Source organism: Euprymna scolopes, chromosome 13 (assembly GCF_053919585.1).
Source record: "Euprymna scolopes isolate OS-2025 chromosome 13, ASM5391958v1, whole genome shotgun sequence".
In the NCBI taxonomy this organism is placed as follows: Eukaryota; Metazoa; Mollusca; class Cephalopoda; order Sepiida; family Sepiolidae; genus Euprymna; species Euprymna scolopes.
Window position 1 is genome coordinate 53,087,624 of NC_136494.1, and position 26,207 is coordinate 53,113,830.

General features: G+C 31.1%; 5 protein-coding genes across 7 annotated transcripts in view; all 5 read left to right on the plus strand.

Annotated features, from left to right (window-relative positions):
• Window positions 1-26,207, plus strand: part of LOC145292026 (molybdopterin synthase catalytic subunit-like) — a 43,164-nt gene that overhangs the window by 2,243 nt on the left and 14,714 nt on the right. For all 3 annotated transcript variants that reach the window (XM_080138042.1, XM_080138041.1, XM_080138043.1), the window contains exon 2: window positions 25,877-26,013. The gene's annotated coding sequence lies outside the window, so the exon portion shown is untranslated. The remainder of the gene's footprint in view (window positions 1-25,876; window positions 26,014-26,207) is intronic.
• On the plus strand, window positions 1,668-3,782 carry LOC145292258 (uncharacterized). The gene has a single exon (XM_080138578.1). It carries the CDS (start codon window positions 1,668-1,670, stop codon window positions 3,780-3,782), a length of 2,115 nt encoding a protein of 704 aa, XP_079994704.1.
• Window positions 3,900-4,430, plus strand: LOC145292259 (uncharacterized). Its single transcript, XM_080138579.1, has one exon. It carries the CDS (start codon window positions 3,900-3,902, stop codon window positions 4,428-4,430), a length of 531 nt encoding a protein of 176 aa, XP_079994705.1.
• LOC145292260 (uncharacterized) lies at window positions 5,338-6,153 on the plus strand. The gene has a single exon (XM_080138580.1). It carries the CDS (start codon window positions 5,338-5,340, stop codon window positions 6,151-6,153), a length of 816 nt encoding a protein of 271 aa, XP_079994706.1.
• LOC145292261 (molybdopterin synthase sulfur carrier subunit-like) lies at window positions 11,404-26,000 on the plus strand. The gene is made up of 3 exons (XM_080138582.1): window positions 11,404-11,487; window positions 17,292-17,416; window positions 25,877-26,000. The coding sequence occupies exons 1-3, from the start codon at window positions 11,404-11,406 to the stop codon at window positions 25,998-26,000; spliced, it is 333 nt and encodes a 110-aa protein (XP_079994708.1).

Consider the following 26,207-nt stretch of genomic DNA (forward strand, 5'->3'; position numbering starts at 1 on the left):
ATAAATTATTAGGTGGAAGCACATAATTGTTACAAAACACCCTCCTATTCCCATGTTAAGAATGGCTTTTAAAATATTATTTCAGCACGGTAACAAAAATACATAAGTACCGAACGTTTTATAATTTTAAATGATATTTTTTTTTACTTGGTTTCCACCTAAACATTTTCCTTTGAAATGTCGACTTCTATGAGTTTTTGACTATTCTGAAAACGAATATCGCATTTAAATTTTCCGCAAATACGTAGTTTTTCGAATATTAAACAATATAATATTTTAGGTACTTGTGCATTTAGTGAACCAGACGTAACTAAGCAAGCGCTCGGATTTGTCCGGCGCACGACGTCAACAGCCGGATAAAACCGAGCGTTGCCGATTAAATAAAAACAACGCTACAACAAAATAACTGTACTGTTGAGAAAACTTGAAGCACTTACCTGCAACTCTCAGAAAGAGTGGCAGCAAAAACCTTTTGTGTGGGCGATGCCTCTTTTTATATTGGTAGATGTTACATTTAACTTATTTGATTGGCTAACTGGATTATAAGAGGGATGGAGTGAACTGAATTTTGGTTGTGATTTCAGTTTGGGATTGGAGTTGAATGAAATTGAATCGTTACCCTTATTACCAGACCGACAAGGTTCTACAATTTTTACCTAGTCACAGGTCGCAACAAACCATTGTTGCAAAATCCTTGTTAACCTCTACCTTTCAGTGGAGAAATTTTCCACACGTTGCAACAGTGATCTGCAGACCTTGTGCATTTTTTTTCCCCTGTTTTTCTTCTGTTATTTTTTTATTATTATGGCCGCGGAACAAATGTCTTCCCTTGAGGATTCCTTAGGAATGCAAGAAAAAACGGATCACCTTCTTAAGGCCCTTTTGGATACGGAGGAAAGATATAAAAACATTATCGGATACACATTAGAAAAATTAAAGAAAAGAGTCGCAGTGGATGCATGTGCCTTGAAGAACACCACAGACAACATAAACGAGTGGCTTTCTAAAGTAGACCAAGTTCAGGAAAACTTGGTTAAATTCCTTCCTAGAGATAGGGTGGCACCGCATGCTTATGACCTTATCAAATTCAAAGAGGAGGTGAAAAGAGATTTACAAAACTTAACTGCAGAGGTTCACAAGGATGATTCTCCTCCCTTCATGCTCCCAAATGTAATGCAGCCAGCTCAAGTTGACACCTCTATGTTTAGGCCTAAGGTCAAATGCCCTAGTTTTGATGGCCTGGACTTTGAGAACAAATTTGCATTGAGAGATTTTCTCACTAGATTTGACTATTGCACTTCGGGATTAAAATCAAGGAGAGAAAAATTAACCTACCTCAAGACTTGTGTTACGGGACGTCCGTTTCGGCTAATACATCATCTTGAGGAGACATCCAATAATTATGATGCCGCAATAAAAATTCTTAAGGATAATTATTGGGATGAAGAGGGCATTAGAGAGGAGATATTCTCTAGCCTATTCAAACTGTCCACCCGAGGCAGGTATGATATTGAATACCTTAAAAACTATTTGTCTCAGGTTAAATACGAGTTGTTGGAATTGGACTCTATGTTGGGATATGGATTTATGGAAAGAAATTCAGGCGGAGGGGCATTAGCGGCTCATATACTGTTCCAAAGACTGCCCAACCGTCTTAAGGAAGAATTATGAGGTCTGTAGGGGCACCGCATCCATCTTTAACTTCTATTTTAGATACGGGCATCAGGATCTTAAAATCCTGGAACGCTACACTCCCTGAAGCAAACCAGAGAGATTTGGATTATGGTAGCTCTCGTAGATACATTCATCCAGACAGAAAATCGGAGACAACAACACCAACATTGGAGAACTTCCATATCCAGGAGAGGCATACCACCTGCAACCTTTGTTTGAGGGATGGTCATTCCACTCAAGTTTGTGAAGAATACCATACATTTCCTCAAAGATGGCGTCGTTGTCGAGAACTCGGACTATGTTATAGGTGCACAAGTAACAATCATTTCAGTGATTCGTGTCCCTGTAAAAGAAGCCCTAAGGGCAATTGTGAGCGATGTTCAGCCCAGGACCATACCACAATCATGTGCCCTATGCCATATACATCAACAAATGAATGTATCAATACCAGTTTGGGTGAGCAGCAGTGTATTTTGCCGATTACTACCATCGTACTACAAAGAGGGGACAAAGCTGTGAAGCTGCGATGTTTGATAGACACGGGCAGTCAAAATTCGTACTTTAGTGGAAGAATTTTGCAGGATCTGGCTTGTGACCCAAGATCTGTCTCAGAGGTAAACCTTGAGATTGTGACGTTTCTAGGAAGGAAAACCTGCAATTTTCAGCGACTTACCACAACAGTGGAGTTGACGCCAGGGGTAAAGCGGCAGCTACCTATCCTTATTGACAAGGAATTAGACATCATTCATACAGTGGAGCATTTGCCGATTGTGGTCGAGAACCTTACGAAATTGGATTACACCCTGGATACAGATTTAGGAAGAAATGCCAATATAACTTTGGAAGGGTTAATAGGGGTAGACCTGTTACAATTTATGGAACCCCTACAAATGATAAAATATATGAATGGGAAAGCTTGGCTTTCCCAACGAGGAGTGATACCTTTTGGGGATCCCAGGAATTTCATGTTTCCTCATCAAATTAAAACGATCCAACACAAGACTCCAGTTTATAGAGAAGTCATGAGAACTGTTAAGTGTCCGACCTCCATTGTTAATAGTGTTCTTGACGTGTGTTCTTCTTATTCGGACCCCTATAAAGAAACTTTTGAGGACAGTACTGTAGAAAGAGGTCTGGAGTGGATTTACAGTGTGGAGTCTTTGGGGCTATCAGAAAATGATACCTTGTCCGACTATGATGCCCAGAAGGTAGAGGAGTTTATGAGAAATATAGAGTTTAAGGAGGGACGGTACTGGGTGCAGTTACCGTGGCACACTGATAAATTAGCTCAGGTGCGCTCTAATCATCAAGTAGCCCTCAAGGTGTTAGATAGGGTGGTACACACTCTGGAAATGAAGGGCCTCTATGAGGAATATTTAGAGGTTTTTGCCGAACAAGAGGCAGAGGGCATAATAGAACCCTTTCATTGTTCACCTAAACAGTTCCATAAACATGTTTGGATCCCTCATCGACTAGTCTTTAAATCCGAGAGCATAGCAACTACTAAAATGCGACCAGTCTTCAACTGTTCATTGAAGGTCAAGGGAGGAGTATCCTTAAACGAGGCTGCATACCCAGGGGTAAATTTAACCGGAAACATGTTAAATCTAACTCTACTCTTTCGGACTAATAGATATACATTATTGGGCGACATCAGGAAGGCATTTCTGATGATTAGATTATCAAAGCAATCTGATAGAAATAAGTTTTGCTTCTTTCTAAAACGGGATGATCGTCTGGTATGTTACCGTTATACGACCATCATCTTCGGCTTTAACGCAAGCCCTTTTATATTGAACTGTATATTGAAGTATCATGCATCGAGATTTCCAGTTGATGATTGCACCAAACTGTTGAATTCAAACTTTTATGTTGACAATCTGGTCAGTACAAATAATTCGGAAGGTGTGTTGAGAAAACTATATCATGAAATAAAGGAAAGATTGAAGAAAGGAGGATTTGATCTTCGATCATGTAACACCAATTGCCCAAAGCTACAGGAATTGATGAGGAAGAATGAGACTTTGACAACTCACAGTTGTCCATGGGAAAAGGTTCTGGGTTACAGATATGACCCAGAGTCGGACTCCATCAGCCTAGTCCAGTGAACTTGTGACCCCAACTTAGCAACAAAACGTCAAATACTATCAGCCGCATCCAGTGTATTTGACCCATTGTCTCTATGTCTCCCAGTCACCATTCAAAGTCACATATTGGTGGGAGAAATGTGGAAGGCTAATATTGATTGGGATGATCCCATTCCAAAGGAAATGCAGGAAAGGTGGAGATTACTAGCTAGTGATTTGTCGGTACTTCATTCGTTATCGTTTAGAAGACAGGTACTTGATAGCGATACTGTTGCAGATTTGTACATATTCACAGATGCCTCAAAAAAGGCATATGGGTTTTCTGTATATGCAGTTCAGAGAGGTATATCTTCTCTGATTTTTGCTAAAGCAAAGGTGGCACCATTAAAAGCTAAAACCTTGCCAACGCTGGAACTATTAGCAGTTTTTTTGGCAATTAAATGTCTTAGTAATATCTTGAGAGCCTATCAAGGAACGAAATTTGGAAGTTTGTATTTGGCTGTAGATGCCCAAATTGTACTCACTTGGCTGATGTCCAAGCAGACGAGCCATAAAAACATTTTCACGAAGAATCGCCTCAAGGATGTGACACAGATGGAAGAAGTGATACTTGCAAATTACAACCTTGCTATCAGGTATAAATATGAATCCTGCGGACCTAATGACTAGGGGACTAACAGCAGCTAAATTTAAGGAAAATTTCTCTTTTTGGAGTGCTGGACCAAACTGGTTGTCTGGTGGAACTGTCTGTTGGCCTGATAGTACTTTGGATTGTCTTAGTGCAGACAACCAGCAAATAGTTTGTACGAACCTGTTCTACACCTGTAATGAGAACTGGTCTCAGCCTATCGTCGCCTTTGACAGATTTTTGTGTTTTAACAAACTTCTATGTGTGGTCTCCAGAGTCTTCGAATTTATATCCAAAGCAAGAGGCAAGGAACTGGACTATAAACAGGCTGCTGCTGACTACTTGTTCAAGACAATGCAACAACAGGCATTTCCCCTTGAATTGAAGTTCTTACGTGCACCTCATGATAAACCCATTCCGAACCTTGTGAGTCAGTTAAACCTATTTCTGGACAAGTCTGGTGTCGTCCGCTCCAGAGGCAGGATCAAAAAAAATTTTACTCTACAATATGAGGTTTTAAACCCTGTATTGCTCGGGAAGCATCATCCCTTGACTAATCTAATTGTGAAGGATCAGCATGAGAGGGCTAAACACTTGGGTGTGCCGGCTACACTTAGTAGAATCAGGATGTCAGGATTTTGGATACCTCAAGGCAGACAGGCTGTGAAGGGAATATTGAAGGACTGCTTTATTTGTCAGAAAATCAACTCGATACATTTTCCGTATCCTAAGATGACAGACCTGCCTAAACATAGAGTAAATCTGGTAAGGCCATTCTTACATACAGGGATAGATTATACGGGACACCTATGGGTTCAAAACCAAAATCTTCAATCTAAGGTTTACATTCTCATATTTACGTGCTTGGAAATCAGAGCGGTGCATTTAGAACTGGTTGAGGACATGACAGTGCACACATTTATACTGGCCTTCATCAGGTTTTCAAACATGTGGGGCTTGCCTTCTCACATATATAGTGACAATGCAAAGTCATTTCTTGCTGGAGTTAGTTTACTAAATCAGGCCCTAACTTCTTCCGAATTTGATGAAAAATTTGGGCAGTATAATATAAAGCATGTTAAGATCCCTCTTCATTCGGCTTGGTATGGAGGAGTTTGGGAACGCATGATTAAAACATTAAAGGAAGGCCTCTATAAAACTGTTGGAAGGTCTATTTACAGTCAATCTGAGCTGTGGACAGCCATTTCAGATGTCCAACGGGCAGTGAACAATAGACCGTTAACCTATGTGAGTTCGAATGACTCTGGATTGGAGGTAATTACGCCCAATCACTTCCTGCGCCCAGATCAAAACCCTGGACTTCTTCTTAGAATGGAGATTCAACCAATTAATGAAGGGGAACTGCCGTCCAGACAGATATTGTTGGAATCTTTGAAGAACCGGGATGAGCTGTTCAAGGAGTTTAAACGGATATGGAACGAGGATTACTTACTCTCTCTTCGAGAACGTAAACAAGATCGTTATCCAACTATATCTAATAAGGTACGACCTGGAGATATTGTGACGATAAAACTTCCAAACAAGTCTCGACCCTTCTGGGCATTGGGGAGAGTAGAAGAATTGTTTCCGGGAGACGATGGTATGGTACGGTCGGCACAGATACGACGGGGTGATGGGAGTGTGAGAACATATTCTCTTAAACATCTATATCCGCTAGAACTACATGCGGAATATGAACCACAAGAGGATAGTCCGGAACCTAGTTATGATGACTGGGAGTCCATAGAAGGAATTTCTTGGTAAGAAACCAGTTTTGAGGAACCCACTTTAGTACAGGAGAGTGAGCAGGTTTGGATTTGTCCCGGATGTAATAAACCTGATGACGGATCGGCCATGATCTGCTGTGATCAATGTGATAACTGGTTCCATTTTAGATGCGTTGGGATCAGTGCAGCTCCGCCAGATGAAAAGGATTGGGTTTGTCACCACTGCTCTGGGGATCAAGAATGAGGAATATGTATATTGAGAAGGCTTTACAAAATCAATAACAATTGATTTTGTTTTCTGTTGAGTGGGAGGGTGTTGAGAAAACTTGAAGCACTTACCTGCGACTCTCAGGAAGAGTGGCAGCAAAAACCTTTTGTGTGGGCGATGCCTCTTTTTATATTGGTAGATGTTACATTTAACTTATTTGATTGGCTAACTGGAATATAAGAGGGATGGAGTGAACTGAATTTTGGTTGTGATTTCAGTTTGGGATTGGAGTTGAAGGAAATTGAATCGTTACCCTTATTACCAGACCGACAAGGTTCTACAATTTTTACCTAGTCACAGGTCGCAACAAACCATTGTTGCAAAATCCTTGTTAACCTCTACCTTTCAGTGGAGAAATTTTCCTCAGTACAATGAAATTGTAAAAGCAAAAACCTACCGTTCATTTATGTTTTTTTATTAATAATTTAATTATTATTTATTTATTTTTTTTTAAATTGTTTTCTGTTATCAAAAAAAAAATAAATAAATAAAAAAGTTTTTTTAATAATAGGAAACTTTTTTCGTCTGAAATGTTTGGGTTTTTTTTTCTCAATGTTTAACGTAAAAAAAAAAAAATATTGTCATTTTTTCCCCCAGAAACAAGGGCTTTTTTTTTTTTTTTTTTTTTTTTTTTACCGGAATCCCTGCGAGATATATACAGTTTTTTTGTTTTTTTTTTCTCAGGAGGATATGTTTTCCTCAGACTTTTGAAGGGCTTCAGACGACAAAGTAGACGGAGAAGAGGTAGCGATTGTGATAGGAAGCTCCTCCTTACCAACCGGGTAGCTTTCGGCTATATGGGTTAATATGGAGTCAAAAGGCTGCCTACCAAACTTTTGCCTCCACATAAACTCAATAAGATATGTGTCCAAAAGTTCCCGGTTGGTACCGCATTCGCGTTTATTTTGTTGCTTGGCTTCCTTCCACATCCGCTCCACATGATTTGTGGTTGCCTGTGTTACGGGATCGACAAAATTCAAGCTGTGGTTCACCGTCAAATGGTGATACCCATCTCCTCCCACTTTGCTATAAGCCCTCCAACAGTCTGATACGACCGTCGTCCCCGGCAAAACGTATTTTTTTATTAGTGGAAGGAGGGTTTCGGCGTTCCTATTTGGTACAGTGACCAAGAAACCCTCCTATTTGGCGGGGGTCATATCCACCGAAGACCCAGACCACCGGTGTCAGAAGTCTGCCGACGTTGTGTTTCCTACGGTTAAATATGGACTCGTCGATTTCTACCGTATGGCCTGGGCCTCCAATCTGCCGGGGATTCCTGAGAAAATAGTCCCTGCATATATCACGCAGGAAATTTTTCCAATCCACAATTGTGTGGCAAGAACGTAGCCCACATTCGCGATGAAGGTTTTTGGTCGAGGCCATCTCGAAAGCCCATAAGTAGGATGCATGAGATGGTCAGTCACGAATATGAGAAGAAGGTCCCATTCCTGATGGAGGTCCAACAGCGGCAACTACTACACCTCCAACCGTAACCGTCGGAAAGGCTTAAGCGATTAAGCGTTTCTTGATTTGTTACAGTCTTCCAATTGATAGCGGTTATCTCGTCTGCTTAATCGGCAACGCTCGGTTATATCCGGCTGTTGACGTCATGCGCCGGACAAAGCCGAGCGCTTGCTTAGTTACGTCTGGTTCGCTAAGTGCACAAGTACCATATTTTATGTTAAAAATGGTGGCCATAGTTTTGCGCCAAAAATATGCGTGCACTTAAACGGATCATTTTCTTTAAATGATAAACAATTATTTATTTTAAACAATATACACAGAATTTTATTATATAATAAACAATATAGATAGAACAGTTTAATTTTAGACAAAAGAAATAGATTTTTTTTATAATTTTGAAAGAAATATTGTTCACAAACCTTTTTAATTTTAAACAATGTAAATAGAACTGTTTATAATTTTGAACTTTTTAATGTTTTATTTTAAAATAAATATTGTTTTTGAATGCATTTTATTATACGGGGAAACACTTCCCCCTTTTCCCTTCTTCGGCACATGAATTCCATCATATGTGTCCCAAAAGTTTCCTTGTTTCCAACTTTTTTCAGTTATTTTTTACAATGGGACCATAAACCTTCTATGGTTTGCGTGTGTATGAAGGGGTCCATCGGGCCAACAAAGTTTTCCTCATGAATAACTACATCATGGTCATATTTTCCATGATCGAAATGGTCCAGACCTTTATATGCTGCCCATCCATCGGATAAAATTCATGTTCCTGGTAAGATCCAAGAATTAATTATCGGAAATAACGTGTCCCGATCCCTGCTGTCAACTCTGGTAATATTACACAGGTTTGATCCACGTTCGACGGCTCCAAATAACCAGACACCATTCTTGACTCGTCCTGTTATATTTGTTTAAAGAAGTAGGACTCGGCTACTTCTACTTTTTTTGGTTCGTTGGTTATTTCGTCAATCCCACCAAACATGATGGGATGATTGAGAAGATCTTCTTCACAAACCTCACGGATAAAACTCATCCAATCAACTATTGTATGAGACTTTACCTCGCCTATTTCTCTTCTTATAATGGCATTTAATTTAAAGAAAATGTTCCGTTTAAGTGCACGCATATTTTTGGCGCAAAACTATGGCCACCATTTTTAATATAAAATATTATATTGTTTAATATTCGAAAAACTATGTATTTGCGGAAAATTTAAATGTGATATTCGTTTTCAGCATAGTCAAAACCCATAGAAGTCGACATTTCAAAGGAAAATATTTAGGTGGAAACCAAGTAAAAAAAAAATTCATTATCAAATTATCATTTAAAATTATAAAACGTATAAAATTATAAATTGTATCGACTAGAGTGGTGAGCCGCCTTCATATCAACATCTCACTCACTGTCCGTGTGGTTAGCCGTGCTCTTCCCGTCAATGCATTGGTTATCCATGCATGTGAGTGCATGCAGAGTCTGTGATAATATGGAGCACTTTATCATCCCATCTCAATGATACGGATGTGGCACGACGTTTTATGGCCGCCACTGTACCCTGAGCGAACCACACACAGGGAAGTGGCCCACCAGCTTTCCACAAGCAAAAAAAAACGCTCCAACAAGTGATGCTGGATGGGAGTTTTGGAACATCACCACCTCTCCTCCAGTAGAGCCCCTTCTTGCTACCACTCACGTGCAGGCCAAGTACTTTTGTCTCGTCTTGCAGACGCTCCGGTTCCTTGCATGTCAGTCTGAAATTCTTGAAGTTCACCTTGACCGACTAGGCAGAAATGAGGCTCTCATTTAGAAAGATATTGTCGATGTAAGACGATGTTGCCTGGCGTACAGCCTCATTCTATTACTGGATCGTGTACATAATTGTCGTCATAATGCCTGGTGCCATGTTGAGACCGAACCCTAGCCTGTTCAGACAATAGCGAGTTCCTTTAACTTCCACAGTCTGAAATGGCCACAGCGCTTTTTCAGTGCGCTCTGCGCAGGTCCAGAATTGCCACATCTGACTCTTGTTGCCACCACTCCCTTAATTTGAGCGCACAAACCTCAGCCCCTGCTGTGTATGGGTTGACATGTTCATTAAGCCAATGGTAGTCCGTGATAGGTCGCCAGACCACTTCCAAGATGCTGTCCACACATAGGTTTCCCTGTCGTACTCGGCATGAAAGTCAAGCTCGTTCAGGGTAATACACGGCACAACCACTGTTGCGAGAACTCTATCTTGCCGGTGCAGTCCACAGTGATTCCACCCAGCTGTGTAATCAAATCCATCCCTAGAAGTATGTTGTACCCAAGCAGCTCCCCGTCCACCACCAGCGCTCGCACGGCTACTGCAGGCCCGTCACCGATGCTTGTACTGATGATCTTGCAAGAGGCCAGTGACCCTCCCCCATGGTTAGCACCAGAATTCTCTCCTTGTACCAAGTGTTGCAACATGCCTTGCGCCCCAGGGTCTGGGTGCACCCAGTGTCTACAAAGGCGAGGCATTGACATCCATTAACGCACACGCTCACTGCGGGCAGTGCCTTGTTCAGTGATGATCTGGGGAGAAGACTGGCGCTGTAGCTTCCTCCCCTTGCCCGTTTCCTGGACAGTTACGGGCCAAGCGTCCCCGGTTTTTACACTTGTAACACTGAGGCTCACTAAGTCTTTGAGTCAGTGAGCATGTAGCAGTTTGTAACTGTGCCCAGGTCCTGAGATCTACTCTGTGATAGCTGCACGGCTGCCGCATGATCTACAGTCTCTGGGCTCTTTTTTAGTATCACTCGCACCAGTGCTAATACTTCTGAGATATCTATCTCTTCTATTTGGGATAAGGCTTGGAGCAGATCTTCCACACTAGCAGGCAATCCTGCAATAAATGCACACACCAGGCCTTTATCTGACATTCCTCCAAACAGGACCGCAAGCTTCAGTTCTGCCATCTAAGCATCAACTGTCTCCTCGGAATGTAACTTACGTGCCATAAACTCCTTCCATGCAGCAACTCGATCTAGTGCAAACGCTGTGTAGAGGGCATTTTTGATGCAGGTGAAATCTGCCTTCTTTTCATCCGTTAGCTGCTGGTATACAGCGTATGTGCCCCCAGCGAGGTGCATTGGAAACACACATTCCAGACACTTCACACCGCTGAGCTGGCATATCAATTTTGCCGTTTTCACCCATTCCTGTACTGACTGCTCAGCGCTGCTGCCATCAAACAGTGGAATCAGCTTGGGATCAAATCCTGACGTCATGCTGAAAATAACTTGTAGAAATGGAACCTCTCTCACTCGTTCCATTGCACTGAGTAACCGTCTTGTAACGTCCTGTGTACCGTCTGTATAGCGAAAACTCCCTCACTCCTAAGCGACCTGCTTTATATTACATTCACCTACGTAAATCTCATATGACCTCACAAGATCACATGAGACCGTTTTTCTTGTTCAACGCACATGACAGGCAGACACATGGGCGTTTCATGGTAGATCGTTTGTATGTCCGTTTCTATTTTCCCCGTAGGAAGAGCTAAACCCAGCCTCTGCAAAAGCCAAAATGTTCAGTAAAATTGATTCTAAGGCAGGATACTGGTCAGTCTCAGGCAATCTGAGGCAAATAGTATTTGTGACTATCACATTGGTAAGGTTTAAGTTTGCAACTAGATATCTAAATGAACTCATCAATTTTTGAGAAAATGTGCTTTGATCAGACAAGACAAAAATTGAACTTTCTTGTAAAAACAAATTCCCAAAAGTTTGGAGGAAGAAAAATGGTACAGAATTCAACCCAAAAAATACAATCTCAACGGTAAAATTTGGAGGTGGTTCGATAATGGTCTGGGGTTATTTTAGCAAAAAAAGAATAGGAGGAATTGAAATTGCAGAGGAGAGCATGAATGCTCAATGTTACTCATGATGGATCTTCCAACGATCTGAAGCACATAGCCAAGTTAATCAAAAAATGGTTTGCTGAAAATGAAATTAATGAAATGGTCACACAAATCGCGGATCTCAAACTGATCGAAAATCTTTGGCAGCTATTTAAAATGAGGATAAAAAAGGAACCTCTAAAACATAAACTAATTAAAACATTTGTGAATTTTTGAGATGAGGATTGGTTATTTGTATTATTTGGATTCATTGGACTACTGTTCTCATCTTGATTGTCATTTTCACAATGTTTCGGTCGATGAAACTTCTGACCTTCTTCGGGTGTATCTTGTCGAACTCGGGAATTTGGATGGAATTTCGAGCAGAACCCTTTATTTACTTCATGGGGGTAGTGTGCTCGTGTTCCATCAGCCATAAGTGGATAAAGGTCCTAAGTAATTCGCAATTGTATTTTTCTGTTGCCTACACTGAGGATTGAACCTTCCACTTTCAGGAGAATATCACTTTTAACAATTGATTTTTCCAAGTACTCTGTACCAAGGAGCAAAAATTATTTTTACAGGTATGTCTCAGTTTATAAATTTTTGAGTGAAATTAAAGTAGGGCCTGATGAGCCTAGACATAGCTTTTCATTGATCTTTGAACTGGTTGGACTCGACAGTGTAGCAGTTTCTCTTCTTGAATGATAAATCACTAATATGACATATGACTCCCCTCACTTGTCAATAACAGAATTAGCAATAAACCTTGGTCATATGGAAGTGTCCGCAGAAGACAGCAAATAATCAAAATATGCCAATCTTCTTAACATATTCATATTTCAACTGTTCGTTATGGACACAAGTTGATTTTGCCTCTTTCTGCTACAGAACGATTAGTTTTGCCATGTGAGACTACCTTAGTCACCTGAGTCTATCAATGTTGTACCATACTGAAACTCATCTTGACTTGGCTCCATGAACACATCTAAATTGCCATTATTCAAGAAAATGCTTTAAGCCTGCCCTCAAACCAGCAAAATATCCAATCAAACTTTTTCTGATGTCCAAATATATCCACAAAGGTCTTTTACAATTGGCAATTACAAATTGCTTTCTAACTCTTTTATAAATTACTTTTCTTTAAATTTAATAAAATATTGGTATATGATTTTAAAATCAATTTAAATAACAATAAAATTTTAATTTTTAACATTAAAACAAACATAGACCTTCTCCTTAAGCTATCATAAAGTCTAAAGCACCATTAAAAGTCAATTTATCCCCCCCCCCCAACACTTCAAAAAATGTGGTAATGCTTAAGAGGATTGCTTCCCTTTATCCTAGCAGCTATAATCAATTCTAAATAACACAAAAGCACTGTTTATTTATATCTTAACACTAACCTAACTCTGGAGGGATATATAAATACTAAAAAAAAAAATGTGGAAACTATGTGCATACAATGAATTTGCATATGAAAAGGTACTTAAAATCAATATTTAAAACAATTCAATGTGCCCTTTTTAAAGTCTTTTTTTTATTATTGATGATTGAAAAGGTGAAGAAAAACACGATTGTTATTATTTTTTTATATCAAAGATGAGTTTATTAATATTGGAAAAATAGGAAAATACAAATTTATCAGATGTTAAACTTTTGCTTGAAACACACATTATGACAATATGACAGAAACATGTTTTAAACAAATTAAAATAATTTTTTTTTCATGTGCATACAGTGAATTTACATTCACTGTATGCACATTGTTTCCATCCATTCTGAAACCATTAAAAAGCAATTTTGTCTGTAAATATTTCAGTTGAAAGAGGAAAAGCGCCTCATGTAACACGTAATACGCTCATCTCTTCTTCAAAAGGTCATATTTGAAATGATGATTTTCCATGATCTTTGCAATTATTTTCAAGTATGAAATTAAGCTAAAGAAGTAATTCATTAAATTGTTAACACAGCATGTGAACACCTATTTTAAAAATCATTAATGCACACAATAATAGGTTATATTTTTTTATCTGTGAATCTCTATGAGGTTAGTTTAATCCAAGTGACTGCAACATTTTTGTTATCATAGCAACCAGCCTTAGTACTACTGTATTGAGCTGGCAATGTCATGTAAGCAGTCATAACATTTGAATATGGATTAAGGGAATGCATTCTATTATGCCTAGAATGTTGTCTATTTTAGGTGGAGCCAGCATTGTTAAACGACATTGTTTTTAACACTTTGAAAACTGATACTTTATGAAACTAAGAAAAGTAAAGTGAGTAACCTATGCATTCTGAAGTAATTAGAATGTTTCCACATGGTATGTATAAAACCATGAAAATATATACTTTAAGAGGAAAAATAGAAAGTTAAATAAGTAGATTAATGTACCCAATGTGACTAGGAAATCATATTTGATTAATATAATTATATTGTTGTTTGGAAACTAATAAGGAATTATTACAAAAAAGAAATGAGTGAAAAATATAATGACATGACTGTTAATAAACAAATGTGTTATTGATTTTGAAAACTACTCTGTTTACTGAATGCAATCTACTAATTGGTTATTCCATTAATCAAGAATGTAAAAAAATACCTCTCCCTCAAAGAAAGCCTAGGTCAAGTGAGTGCTTGTATTTAGGTGTCAAATGCAGAGTAACTAACAGACAATAGCAAGATCAAAAAATAAAGTTATAACAATAAAACAGTTTCCTTCGCTATGGAAAAGATTATCTGACTAATATGGGTGGCAGTGGTAGTAATAATCACGTTGACACACCGGTTCTCATTAAATCACAGAAGTTAAGCAATGTTGGTACTGGTCAGTACCAGATGGGTGACCAACTTGGGAATTCCAGGTGTTGTATGTAGGAGGACATCGACATCTCTCTGCAAGAGATGCAAAATCCCAACGTTTATAGTTATTATTATGAAGCCAATTATCTCAAAAGTAAAAAAAAAAAAAAAAAAATGACTTGCGTGCCATCAGCTAGAATTGAAACTAAAGCATAAAGCTCTCCCTTATCTTTTAGCAGATGACCTAAATTCACATGTATACAAAAACTGCAAAAAAGTAATGTTATTTAACCTATAACTTTTAATTAGAGCATGCACAGAAATAAATGGGTATAGTCGACTTACGCCAGGCCAAGATCAATGTTTTTTTTTTTTAATTTTGACTCTTTGATAACTATTTTACTAGCTAAAATCTAAATTGAAAGTGTTCCACAAGTCCAAATACCTTATATATCAAGTTTCAAGTCTGGAGACTAAAAGTTGAAAGAGGAGTTTGATAGAAACTTTCTGCACACACATAGGCAAGATCACTTTTATATATACAAACATATATGAAAGTGTTTGCTAGAATCTTTTTATCCTAAACGTTATGCAATTATGCCCAATATAGAACATATGCATAAATAGAACTGGAATTAAATGAAATCATCCTTTAGGCAACCATAAAAAATGAATAATTAATTAAAGTTCGTTTTTCAAAGACTATGCAATTTAATTAACCTTCCTGAAGTCACTTGCATATCCGTATTTGTAGATATTCTGAAGTTTGTTTTAATGATTTTTTAATAGAAAAAGTAGGCTTTTAATATCAATGGCAGTGAGAAAAAGAAACTCAAATTTACACTAGCAGAGCAACCGTCATTGCCTATTCATAAAATATACTTAAACATAATATTTTAATTTATGTAGATTTTATATTTATTATTATTTTCTATTGATTATTATATTGTACCCAATATATAGTGATTTCAAAAGTAAAAAGAAAAATATGACATGGATGCCATCAGCTAGAATCAAAACCAAAATGCTTAGTTTTCCAGCCTTAGTTGTTAGTATTTCAGCTATTGTCAGACAGATAAGAAATAATTAAACATGAACAAACTTGAATTTACGAATGTATATTTACACATTCGTACAAGAGCTCTTTAAATCGACTTATGCTTGCCAAGTTTCAATCTTTTTCAATTTTGACCTCTTAGCAGTTATTTTTACCAGCTTTTATATATAAGTAAAACAATGTTCCACAAAAAATCCTCCAATTTGACCCACTTTGTGCTGCTCTGTGACTTTCCATCTCAAAGGAAATGCTTAAAAAAAAATACAGACACACATAGTTTATATATATATATATATATATATATATATATATATATATATATATATATATGCACACAGTGCTCACAATGAATTTGCTAATTTTGTTTTATATTCTTTTGTTTTAAAACAATTTGATGTATTTAATCGCAGTAAAGTGCAAATGAAGTCTAGTAAATGGTGTTTACTGTGTACTATTAATGGGTTTGAAAGCTGGAGATTATGTACGACTGGAAATCATTGGAATATTGGAACAGTGTGATCTCCATTGTGATAATGATTTGCACAAAATTGAAAAATTTGCAAATCTTAGCTACAACTGTGTGTGCTACTTGAAAGCCAGTAGATGTGAACTGGAGAATGGAAACTGTGGTTAATAGGAAGGATCATAAATGGCATTTTGGTTGTGTTTGCACAATGAAATTTGTTGAGAAGCCACAAAAAAAATGCGGCAAGATCCAAGCATTACAATGCAGACTTTGGTAAGATTGATGGGCTTTGGAATGATGACTATGAAAGAAGCACTGAATAAGGATTTTTATTGCTCTTCATACAAGAGTTGCAAGGGCTAATTACTCATCACCAAGCTCAAAGAGAACTGCCTTGTAAATACAAGAAACTTCTCAATAAGGTTAGAGGGATATTCTGTTTTTCTCTGAAAAAAAAACATGACAAGTTGTACAACATACAGAACAGCAGCACAAAAATCTATACATCATGAAGTGATGGCATTTGGATGAATTTCTAATAAAAGCCTTGTCACTGCATGTGTTTGAAAATGGATACAAAACTCATTTCTGATAAGCATATTAAGTGGCTATCCACTGTTCTAATGTGGTTAATGAAGAGGGTGGTTGTGGAGTGTCCATAACATGTGGCAGCAAGTGGGCGGTACATGTGTTGAATCATGCCACCCCTTTCAACAACCACTTACTCTAATCGTGTTTGTGCTTTCATTTTTTGTTTACCTTCTATTCTTTTTGTTCTGGCTATGTTGTCTTCTATTACATTGGCGATTGCCAAGGGTGCGAGCACTGGTTTACAAGTATAAATAAATCAATAAAAACAAGAGAAAACACAACTTCCACATGTTGAGTGTGTTATTTAATTAAAATTTTTCTTAAATCAGAGCATCTATGTCTTCAGAATTCTGGTAAATTGACCTAGAATCTACTAGGTACATGGTGAGTGTTAGATATGGTAGTGGTAGTAAATTCAATGTAGCTTTGCTACTCCTCCTCGGCATTCTTCCAAAAGGGTATTTGAACTTGTATATAACATTGATTCTTTTTAAAATCTCATGGTCTGGAGAAGAGTTGATTTTTATTACAAAATCAGTTTATATTTTAAATCCGATTCCTTTTATATTTATTATAAAATTTCTATTCATAAATCTTGAATAGATTTTAAATAACTAATTTCTTTTGACATATATGTATATATTTTTTGATCCAGGTAAAATTATATTTCTTTGGTGAGAGTCGAGAATTGATTGGAAAGAAAGAAATCCCATTAACTTTAGTGTCTGAAATTACTACTGGTACTAAATTAAAAGACACGATATTCAATACATTCCCCAGGTAAGTATATGTTGATAATCATTTACCAAATCATAAAAATTAAAGTAATATTAAAATTTCAGAAATAAAAATATAAAGTTCGTAGAAATCAAGTTATTTTATCATTTATTCAAGACTCCATTATAAAGATCAGAAAACTAATTGCTTAAATGCTATGATTTTTTTTTCATTTGATAAGATTTCATTTCCTGATAAAAAATAAAGTAGGAAACAAGAATGCTCATTTCTTGGAAGCTCGTTTCTACTTTTGTTTTTCAACACTAAAATCCCCGTTTAGAAATGATTATCTTCAAATTTTATCTTTAGAATTCATGAATTGTTTTAATTTTGATACTATCCTTTTTATTAACATTCAATGTTTTTTCGTCTAAAGATGTCAATTCAATTTGTAATTAAAACATTAAACAGAATGGGGATAAACAAAAACTGATATGTCTATTTACATATTTATGACTGTTATCTTCATCTTAGTTCACAATGTTTCAGTCATTGTACTTTTTTTCTGTTTTTTATCATTTGTGAATTTAAATTTACATCTATTTTTTGATTCACTAGAGTAGGCTGCTTGCATCCAACAGCAAAAACATGTAAACAATAATATCTCAAAAATATTGTCAAAGGTTTATACCAATTTTGCAACAAAATATATAAAAAACAAAAGGGGTGAGTTTTGTTTAAGTTATGTTTTTAAACATACGATTAGAGCTAAGGAGAAAAAAAATATTTTAGAAGTGTATTTTGGTTTCCTTTTTTTGTTAAATTTTTCTTTTTTAATAATATATGGTTAAACTATAAAAGAAAAAAAAGCAAACCTTCAACAATTAATAATGGCACTGCGTCCAGTGTTATTCAAATGTTTTATAAAATGTTATCTGTTCACTGAAATTGAATGGGTTCATCTATGGCTCAAGTGGCACCCTTCCATCTAAATTAAATGGGTTGATATGCTGCAAAAGTACATGGTTAACATAGAATCCGTTGAGTGAACCAGCACTGAAATCCTAGAAATTGTTAAGACGTTAAAGTTAATGAGTTTTAACTACTAGTTAGATTCTAAGTAAAATAAGTCATAAGTATAAAATGATGTATTAATAAAAGATATTACTTTGATGCAATTTTAATGGATATTTTTTGGTGCAGTGTTGCATCATTTTTGATTTTACTATTTTTTGTATTAGTTCCCACTTAAGGACCACATTATAAACTATTTTTGTTATTTAACTTAGTAAATTAATGATTTTTTTTGTTGCAAATTTTATGAATAATCAGTATATCATTTGTTACATTTATGAATAATCAGTAAATAATTTGTGAAATTTATAAATAATCAGTAAATAATTTGTGAAATTTTATGAATAATCAGTAAATAATTTGTGAAATTTTATGAATAATCAGTAAATAATTTGTTAAATTTTATGAATAATCAGTAAATAATTTGTGAAATTTTATGAATAATCAGTAAATAATTTGTGAAATTTTATGAATAATCAGTAAATAATTTGTGAAATTTTATGAATAATCAGTAAATAATTTGTGAAATTTTATGAATAATCAGTAAATAATTTGTGAAATTTTATGAATAATCAGTAAATAATTTGTGAAATTTTATGAATAATCAGTAAATACTTTGTGAAATTTTATGAATAATCAGTAAATAATTTGTTAAATTTTATGAATAATCAGTAAATAATTTGTGAAATTTTATGAATAATCAGTAAATAATTTGTTATATTTTATGAATAATCAGTAAATAATTTGAAATTTTATGAATAATCAGTAAATAATTTGTGAAATTTTATGAATAATCAGTAAATAATTTGTTAAATTTTATGAATAATCAGTAAATAATTTGTTAAATTTTATGAATAATCAGTAAATAATTTGAAATTTTATGAATAATCAGTAAATAATTTGTGAAATTTTATGAATAATCAGTAAATAATTTGTGAAATTTTATGAATAATCAGTAAATAATTTGTGAAATTTTATGAATAATCAGTAAATAATTTGTGAAATTTTATGAATAATCAGTAAATAATTTGTGAAATTTTATGAATAATCAGTAAATAATTTGTGAAATTTTATGAATAATCAGTAAATAATTTGTGAAATTTTATGAATAATCAGTAAATAATTTGTGAAATTTTATGAATAATCAGTAAATAATTTGTTAAATTTTATGAATAATCAGTAAATAATTTGTAAAATTTTATGAATAATCAGTAAATAATTTGTGAAATTTTATGAATAATCAGTAAATAATTTGTGAAATTTTATGAATAATCAGTAAATAATTTGAAATTTTATGAATAATCAGTAAATACTTTGTGAAATTTTATGAATAATCAGTAAATAATTTGTGAAATTTTATGAATAATCAGTAAATAATTTGTAAAATTTTATGAATAATCAGTAAATAATTTGTGAAATTTTATGAATAATCAGTAAATAATTTGTGAAATTTTATGAATAATCAGTAAATAATTTGTGAAATTTTATGAATAATCAGTAAATAATTTGTTAAATTTTATGAATAATCAGTAAATAATTTGTAAAATTTTATGAATAATCAGTAAATAATTTGTGAAATTTTATGAATAATCAGTAAATAATTTGTTAAATTTTATGAATAATCAGTAAATACTTTGTGAAATTTTATGAATAATCAGTAAATAATTTGTGAAATTTTATGAATAATCAGTAAATAATTTGTGAAATTTTATGAATAATCAGTAAATAATTTGTTAAATTTTATGAATAATCAGTAAATAATTTGAAATTTTATGAATAATCAGTAAATAATTTGTTAAATTTTATGAATAATCAGTAAATAATTTGTAAAATGTTATGAATAATCAGTAAATAATTTGTGAAATTTTATGAATAATCAGTAAATAATTTGTGAAATTTTATGAATAATCAGTAAATAATTTGTGAAATTTTATGAATAATCAGTAAATAATTTGTGAAATTTTATGAATAATCAGTAAATAATTTGTGAAATTTTATGAATAATCAATAAATAATTTGTGAAATTTTATGAATAATCAGTAAATAATTTGTGAAATTTTATGAATAATCAGTAAATAATTTTTGAAATTTTATGAATAATCAGTAAATAATTTGTGAAATTTTATGAATAATCAGTAAATAATTTGTGAAATTTTATGAATAATCAGTAAATAATTTGTGAAATTTTATGAATAATCAGTAAATAATTTGTGAAATTTTATGAATAATCAGTAAATAATTTGTGAAATTTTATGAATAATCAGTAAATAATTTGTGAAATTTTATGAATAATCAGTAAATAATTTGTGAAATTTTATGAATAATCAGTAAATAATTTGTGAAATTTTATGAATAATCAGTAAATAATTTGTGAAATTTTATGAATAATCAGTAAATAATTTGTGAAATTTTATGAATAATCAGTAAATAATTTGTGAAATTTTATGAATAATCAGTAAATGATTTGTGAAATTTTATGAATAATCAGTAAATAATTTGTGAAATTTTATGAATAATCAGTAAATAATTTGTGAAATTTTATGAATAATCAGTAAATAATTTGTGAAATTTTATGAATAATCAGTAAATAATTTGTGAAATTTTATGAATAATCAGTAAATAATTTGTGAAATTTTATGAATAATCAGTAAATAATTTGTGAAATTTTATGAATAATCAGTAAATAATTTGTGAAATTTTATGAATAATCAGTAAATAATTTGTGAAATTTTATGAATAATCAGTAAATAATTTGTGAAATTTTATGAATAATCAGTAAATAATTTGTGAAATTTTATGAATAATCAGTAAATAATTTGTGAAATTTTATGAATAATCAGTAAATAATTTGTGAAATTTTATGAATAATCAGTAAATAATTTGTGAAATTTTATGAATAATCAGTAAATAATTTGTGAAATTTTATGAATAATCAGTAAATAATTTGTGAAATTTTATGAATAATCAGTAAATAATTTGAAATTTTATGAATAATCAGTAAATAATTTGTGAAATTTTATGAATAATCAGTAAATAATTTGTGAAATTTTATGAATAATCAGTAAATAATTTGTGAAATTTTATGAATAATCAGTAAATAATTTGTGAAATTTTATGAATAATCAGTAAATAATTTGTGAAATTTTATGAATAATCAGTAAATAATTTGTGAAATTTTATGAATAATCAGTAAATAATTTGTGAAATTTTATGAATAATCAGTAAATAATTTGTGAAATTTTATGAATAATCAGTAAATAATTTGTGAAATTTTATGAATAATCAGTAAATAATTTGTGAAATTTTGTGAATAATCAGTAAATAATTTGTTAAATTTTATGAATAATCAGTAAATAATTTGTAAAATTTTATGAATAATCAGTAAATAATTTGTGAAATTTTATGAATAATCAGTAAATAATTTGTGAAATTTTATGAATAATCAGTAAATAATTTGAAATTTTATGAATAATCAGTAAATACTTTGTGAAATTTTATGAATAATCAGTAAATAATTTGTGAAATTTTATGAATAATCAGTAAATAATTTGTAAAATTTTATGAATAATCAGTAAATAATTTGTGAAATTTTATGAATAATCAGTAAATAATTTGTGAAATTTTATGAATAATCAGTAAATAATTTGTGAAATTTTATGAATAATCAGTAAATAATTTGTTAAATTTTATGAATAATTAGTAAATAATTTGTAAAATTTTATGAATAATCAGTAAATAATTTGTGAAATTTTATGAATAATCAGTAAATAATTTGTGAAATTTTATGAATAATCAGTAAATACTTTGTGAAATTTTATGAATAATCAGTAAATAATTTGTGAAATTTTATGAATAATCAGTAAATACTTTGTGAAATTTTATGAATAATCAGTAAATACTTTGTGAAATTTTATGAATAATCAGTAAATAATTTGTGAAATTTTATGAATAATCAGTAAATAATTTGTGAAATTTTATGAATAATCAGTAAATAATTTGTGAAATTTTATGAATAATCAGTAAATAATTTGTGAAATTTTATGAATAATCAGTAAATAATTTGTGAAATTTTATGAATAATCAGTAAATAATTTGTGAAATTTTATGAATAATCAGTAAATAATTTGTGAAATTTTATGAATAATCAGTAAATAATTTGTGAAATTTTATGAATAATCAGTAAATAATTTGTGAAATTTTATGAATAATCAGTAAATAATTTGTGAAATTTTATGAATAATCAGTAAATAATTTGTGAAATTTTATGAATAATCAGTAAATACTTTGTGAAATTTTATGAATAATCAGTAAATAATTTGTGAAATTTTATGAATAATCAGTAAATAATTTGTGAAATTTTATGAATAATCAGTAAATAATTTGTGAAATTTTATGAATAATCAGTAAATAATTTGTGAAATTTTATGAATAATCAGTAAATAATTTGTGAAATTTTATGAATAATCAGTAAATAATTTGTGAAATTTTATGAATAATCAGTAAATAATTTGTGAAATTTTATGAATAATCAGTAAATAATTTGTGAAATTTTATGAATAATCAGTAAATAATTTGTGAAATTTTATGAATAATCAGTAAATAATTTGTGAAATTTTATGAATAATCAGTAAATAATTTGTGAAATTTTATGAATAATCAGTAAATAATTTGTGAAATTTTATGAATAATCAGTAAATAATTTGTGAAATTTTATGAATAATCAGTAAATAATTTGTGAAATTTTATGAATAATCAGTAAATAATTTGTGAAATTTTATGATTAATCAGTAAATAATTTGTGAAATTTTATGAATAATCAGTAAATAATTTGTGAAATTTTATGAATAATCAGTAAATAATTTGTGAAATTTTATGAATAATCAGTAAATAATTTGTGAAATTTTATGAATAATCAGTAAATAATTTGTGAAATTTTATGAATAATCAGTAAATAATTTGTGAAATTTTATGAATAATCAGTAAATAATTTGTGAAATTTTATGAATAATCAGTAAATAATTTGTGAAATTTTATGAATAATCAGTAAATAATTTGTGAAATTTTATGAATAATCAGTAAATAATTTGTGAAATTTTATGAATAATCAGTAAATAATTTGTGAAATTTTATGAATAATCAGTAAATAATTTGTGAAATTTTATGAATAATCAGTAAATAATTTGTGAAATTTTATGAATAATCAGTAAATAATTTGTGAAATTTTATGAATAATCAGTAAATAATTTGTGAAATTTTATGATTAATCAGTAAATAATTTGTGAAATTTTATGAATAATCAGTAAATAATTTGTGAAATTTTATGAATAATCAGTAAATAATTTGTGAAATTTTATGAATAATCAGTAAATAATTTGTGAAATTTTATGAATAATCAGTAAATAATTTGTGAAATTTTATGAATAATCAGTAAATAATTTGTGAAATTTTATGAATAATCAGTAAATAATTTGTGAAATTTTATGAATAATCAGTAAATAATTTGTGAAATTTTATGAATAATCAGTAAATAATTTGTGAAATTTTATGAATAATCAGTAAATAATTTGTGAAATTTTATGAATAATCAGTAAATAATTTGTGAAATTTTATGAATAATCAGTAAATAATTTGTGAAATTTTATGAATAATCAGTAAATAATTTGTGAAATTTTATGAATAATCAGTAAATAATTTGTGAAATTTTATGAATAATCAGTAAATAATTTGTGAAATTTTATGAATAATCAGTAAATAATTTGTGAAATTTTATGAATAATCAGTAAATAATTTGTGAAATTTTATGAATAATCAGTAAATAATTTGTGAAATTTTATGAATAATCAGTAAATAATTTGTGAAATTTTATGAATAATCAGTAAATAATTTGTGAAATTTTATGAATAATCAGTAAATAATTTGTGAAATATTATGAATAATCAGTAAATAATTTGTGAAATTTTATGAATAATCAGTAAATAATTTGTGAAATTTTATGAATAATCAGTAAATAATTTGTGAAATTTTATGAATAATCAGTAAATAATTTGTGAAATTTTATGAATAATCAGTAAATAATTTGTGAAATTTTATGAATAATCAGTAAATAATTTGTGAAATTTTATGATTAATCAGTAAATAATTTGTGAAATTTTATGAATAATCAGTAAATAATTTGTGAAATTTTATGAATAATCAGTAAATAATTTGTGAAATTTTATGAATAATCAGTAAATAATTTGTGAAATTTTATGAATAATCAGTAAATAATTTGTGAAATTTTATGAATAATCAGTAAATAATTTGTGAAATTTTATGAATAATCAGTAAATAATTTGTGAAATTTTATGAATAATCAGTAAATAATTTGTGAAATTTTATGAATAATCAGTAAATAATTTGTGAAATTTTATGAATAATCAGTAAATAATTTGTGAAATTTTATGAATAATCAGTAAATAATTTGTGAAATTTTATGAATAATCAGTAAATAATTTGTGAAATTTTATGAATAATCAGTAAATAATTTGTGAAATTTTATGAATAATCAGTAAATAATTTGTGAAATTTTATGAATAATCAGTAAATAATTTGTGAAATTTTATGAATAATCAGTAAATAATTTGTGAAATTTTATGAATAATCAGTAAATAATTTGTGAAATTTTATGAATAATCAGTAAATAATTTGTGAAATTTTATGAATAATCAGTAAATAATTTGTGAAATTTTATGAATAATCAGTAAATAATTTGTGAAATTTTATGAATAATCAGTAAATAATTTGTGAAATATTATGAATAATCAGTAAATAATTTGTGAAATTTTATGAATAATCAGTAAATAATTTGTGAAATTTTATGAATAATCAGTAAATAATTTGTGAAATTTTATGAATAATCAGTAAATAATTTGTGAAATTTTATGAATAATCAGTAAATAATTTGTGAAATTTTATGAATAATCAGTAAATAATTTGTGAAATTTTATGAATAATCAGTAAATAATTTGTGAAATTTTATGAATAATCAGTAAATAATTTGTGAAATTTTATGAATAATCAGTAAATAATTTGTGAAATTTTATGAATAATCAGTAAATAATTTGTGAAATTTTATGAATAATCAGTAAATAATTTGTGAAATTTTATGAATAATCAGTAAATAATTTGTGAAATTTTATGAATAATCAGTAAATAATTTGTGAAATTTTATGAATAATCAGTAAATAATTTGTGAAATTTTATGAATAATCAGTAAATAATTTGTGAAATTTTATGAATAATCAGTAAATAATTTGTGAAATTTTATGAATAATCAGTAAATAATTTGTGAAATTTTATGAATAATCAGTAAATAATTTGTGAAATTTTATGAATAATCAGTAAATAATTTGTGAAATTTTATGAATAATCAGTTTTCATGCTTTTACTTGTACAATGTTTTTTTTTTAGTCTCCATCCTCTGCGTGATTCCAGTATAATTGCTCTGAATGAGAATTATTTATCGGATGTAGATAACTTTCAACTTTCAAATGGGGATGAAATTGCAGTGCTACCTCCACTGAGTGGTGGTTAACATTTCCAAATATGTAAGTTATTTGCTTCATGCTCATGCAAAAATGATTGGTTTTTATATGTATTTTATTAACAATATTTTTAAGCAAGTTAAAATAAATGATTGCATTGATTCATCATTATTGTATCAACAATGGGGTTGGAGCTATTTGATGGAGCCTGATATAGAATCATAACTGTTTCTTATAATCCAATTTGCAGCCATTGT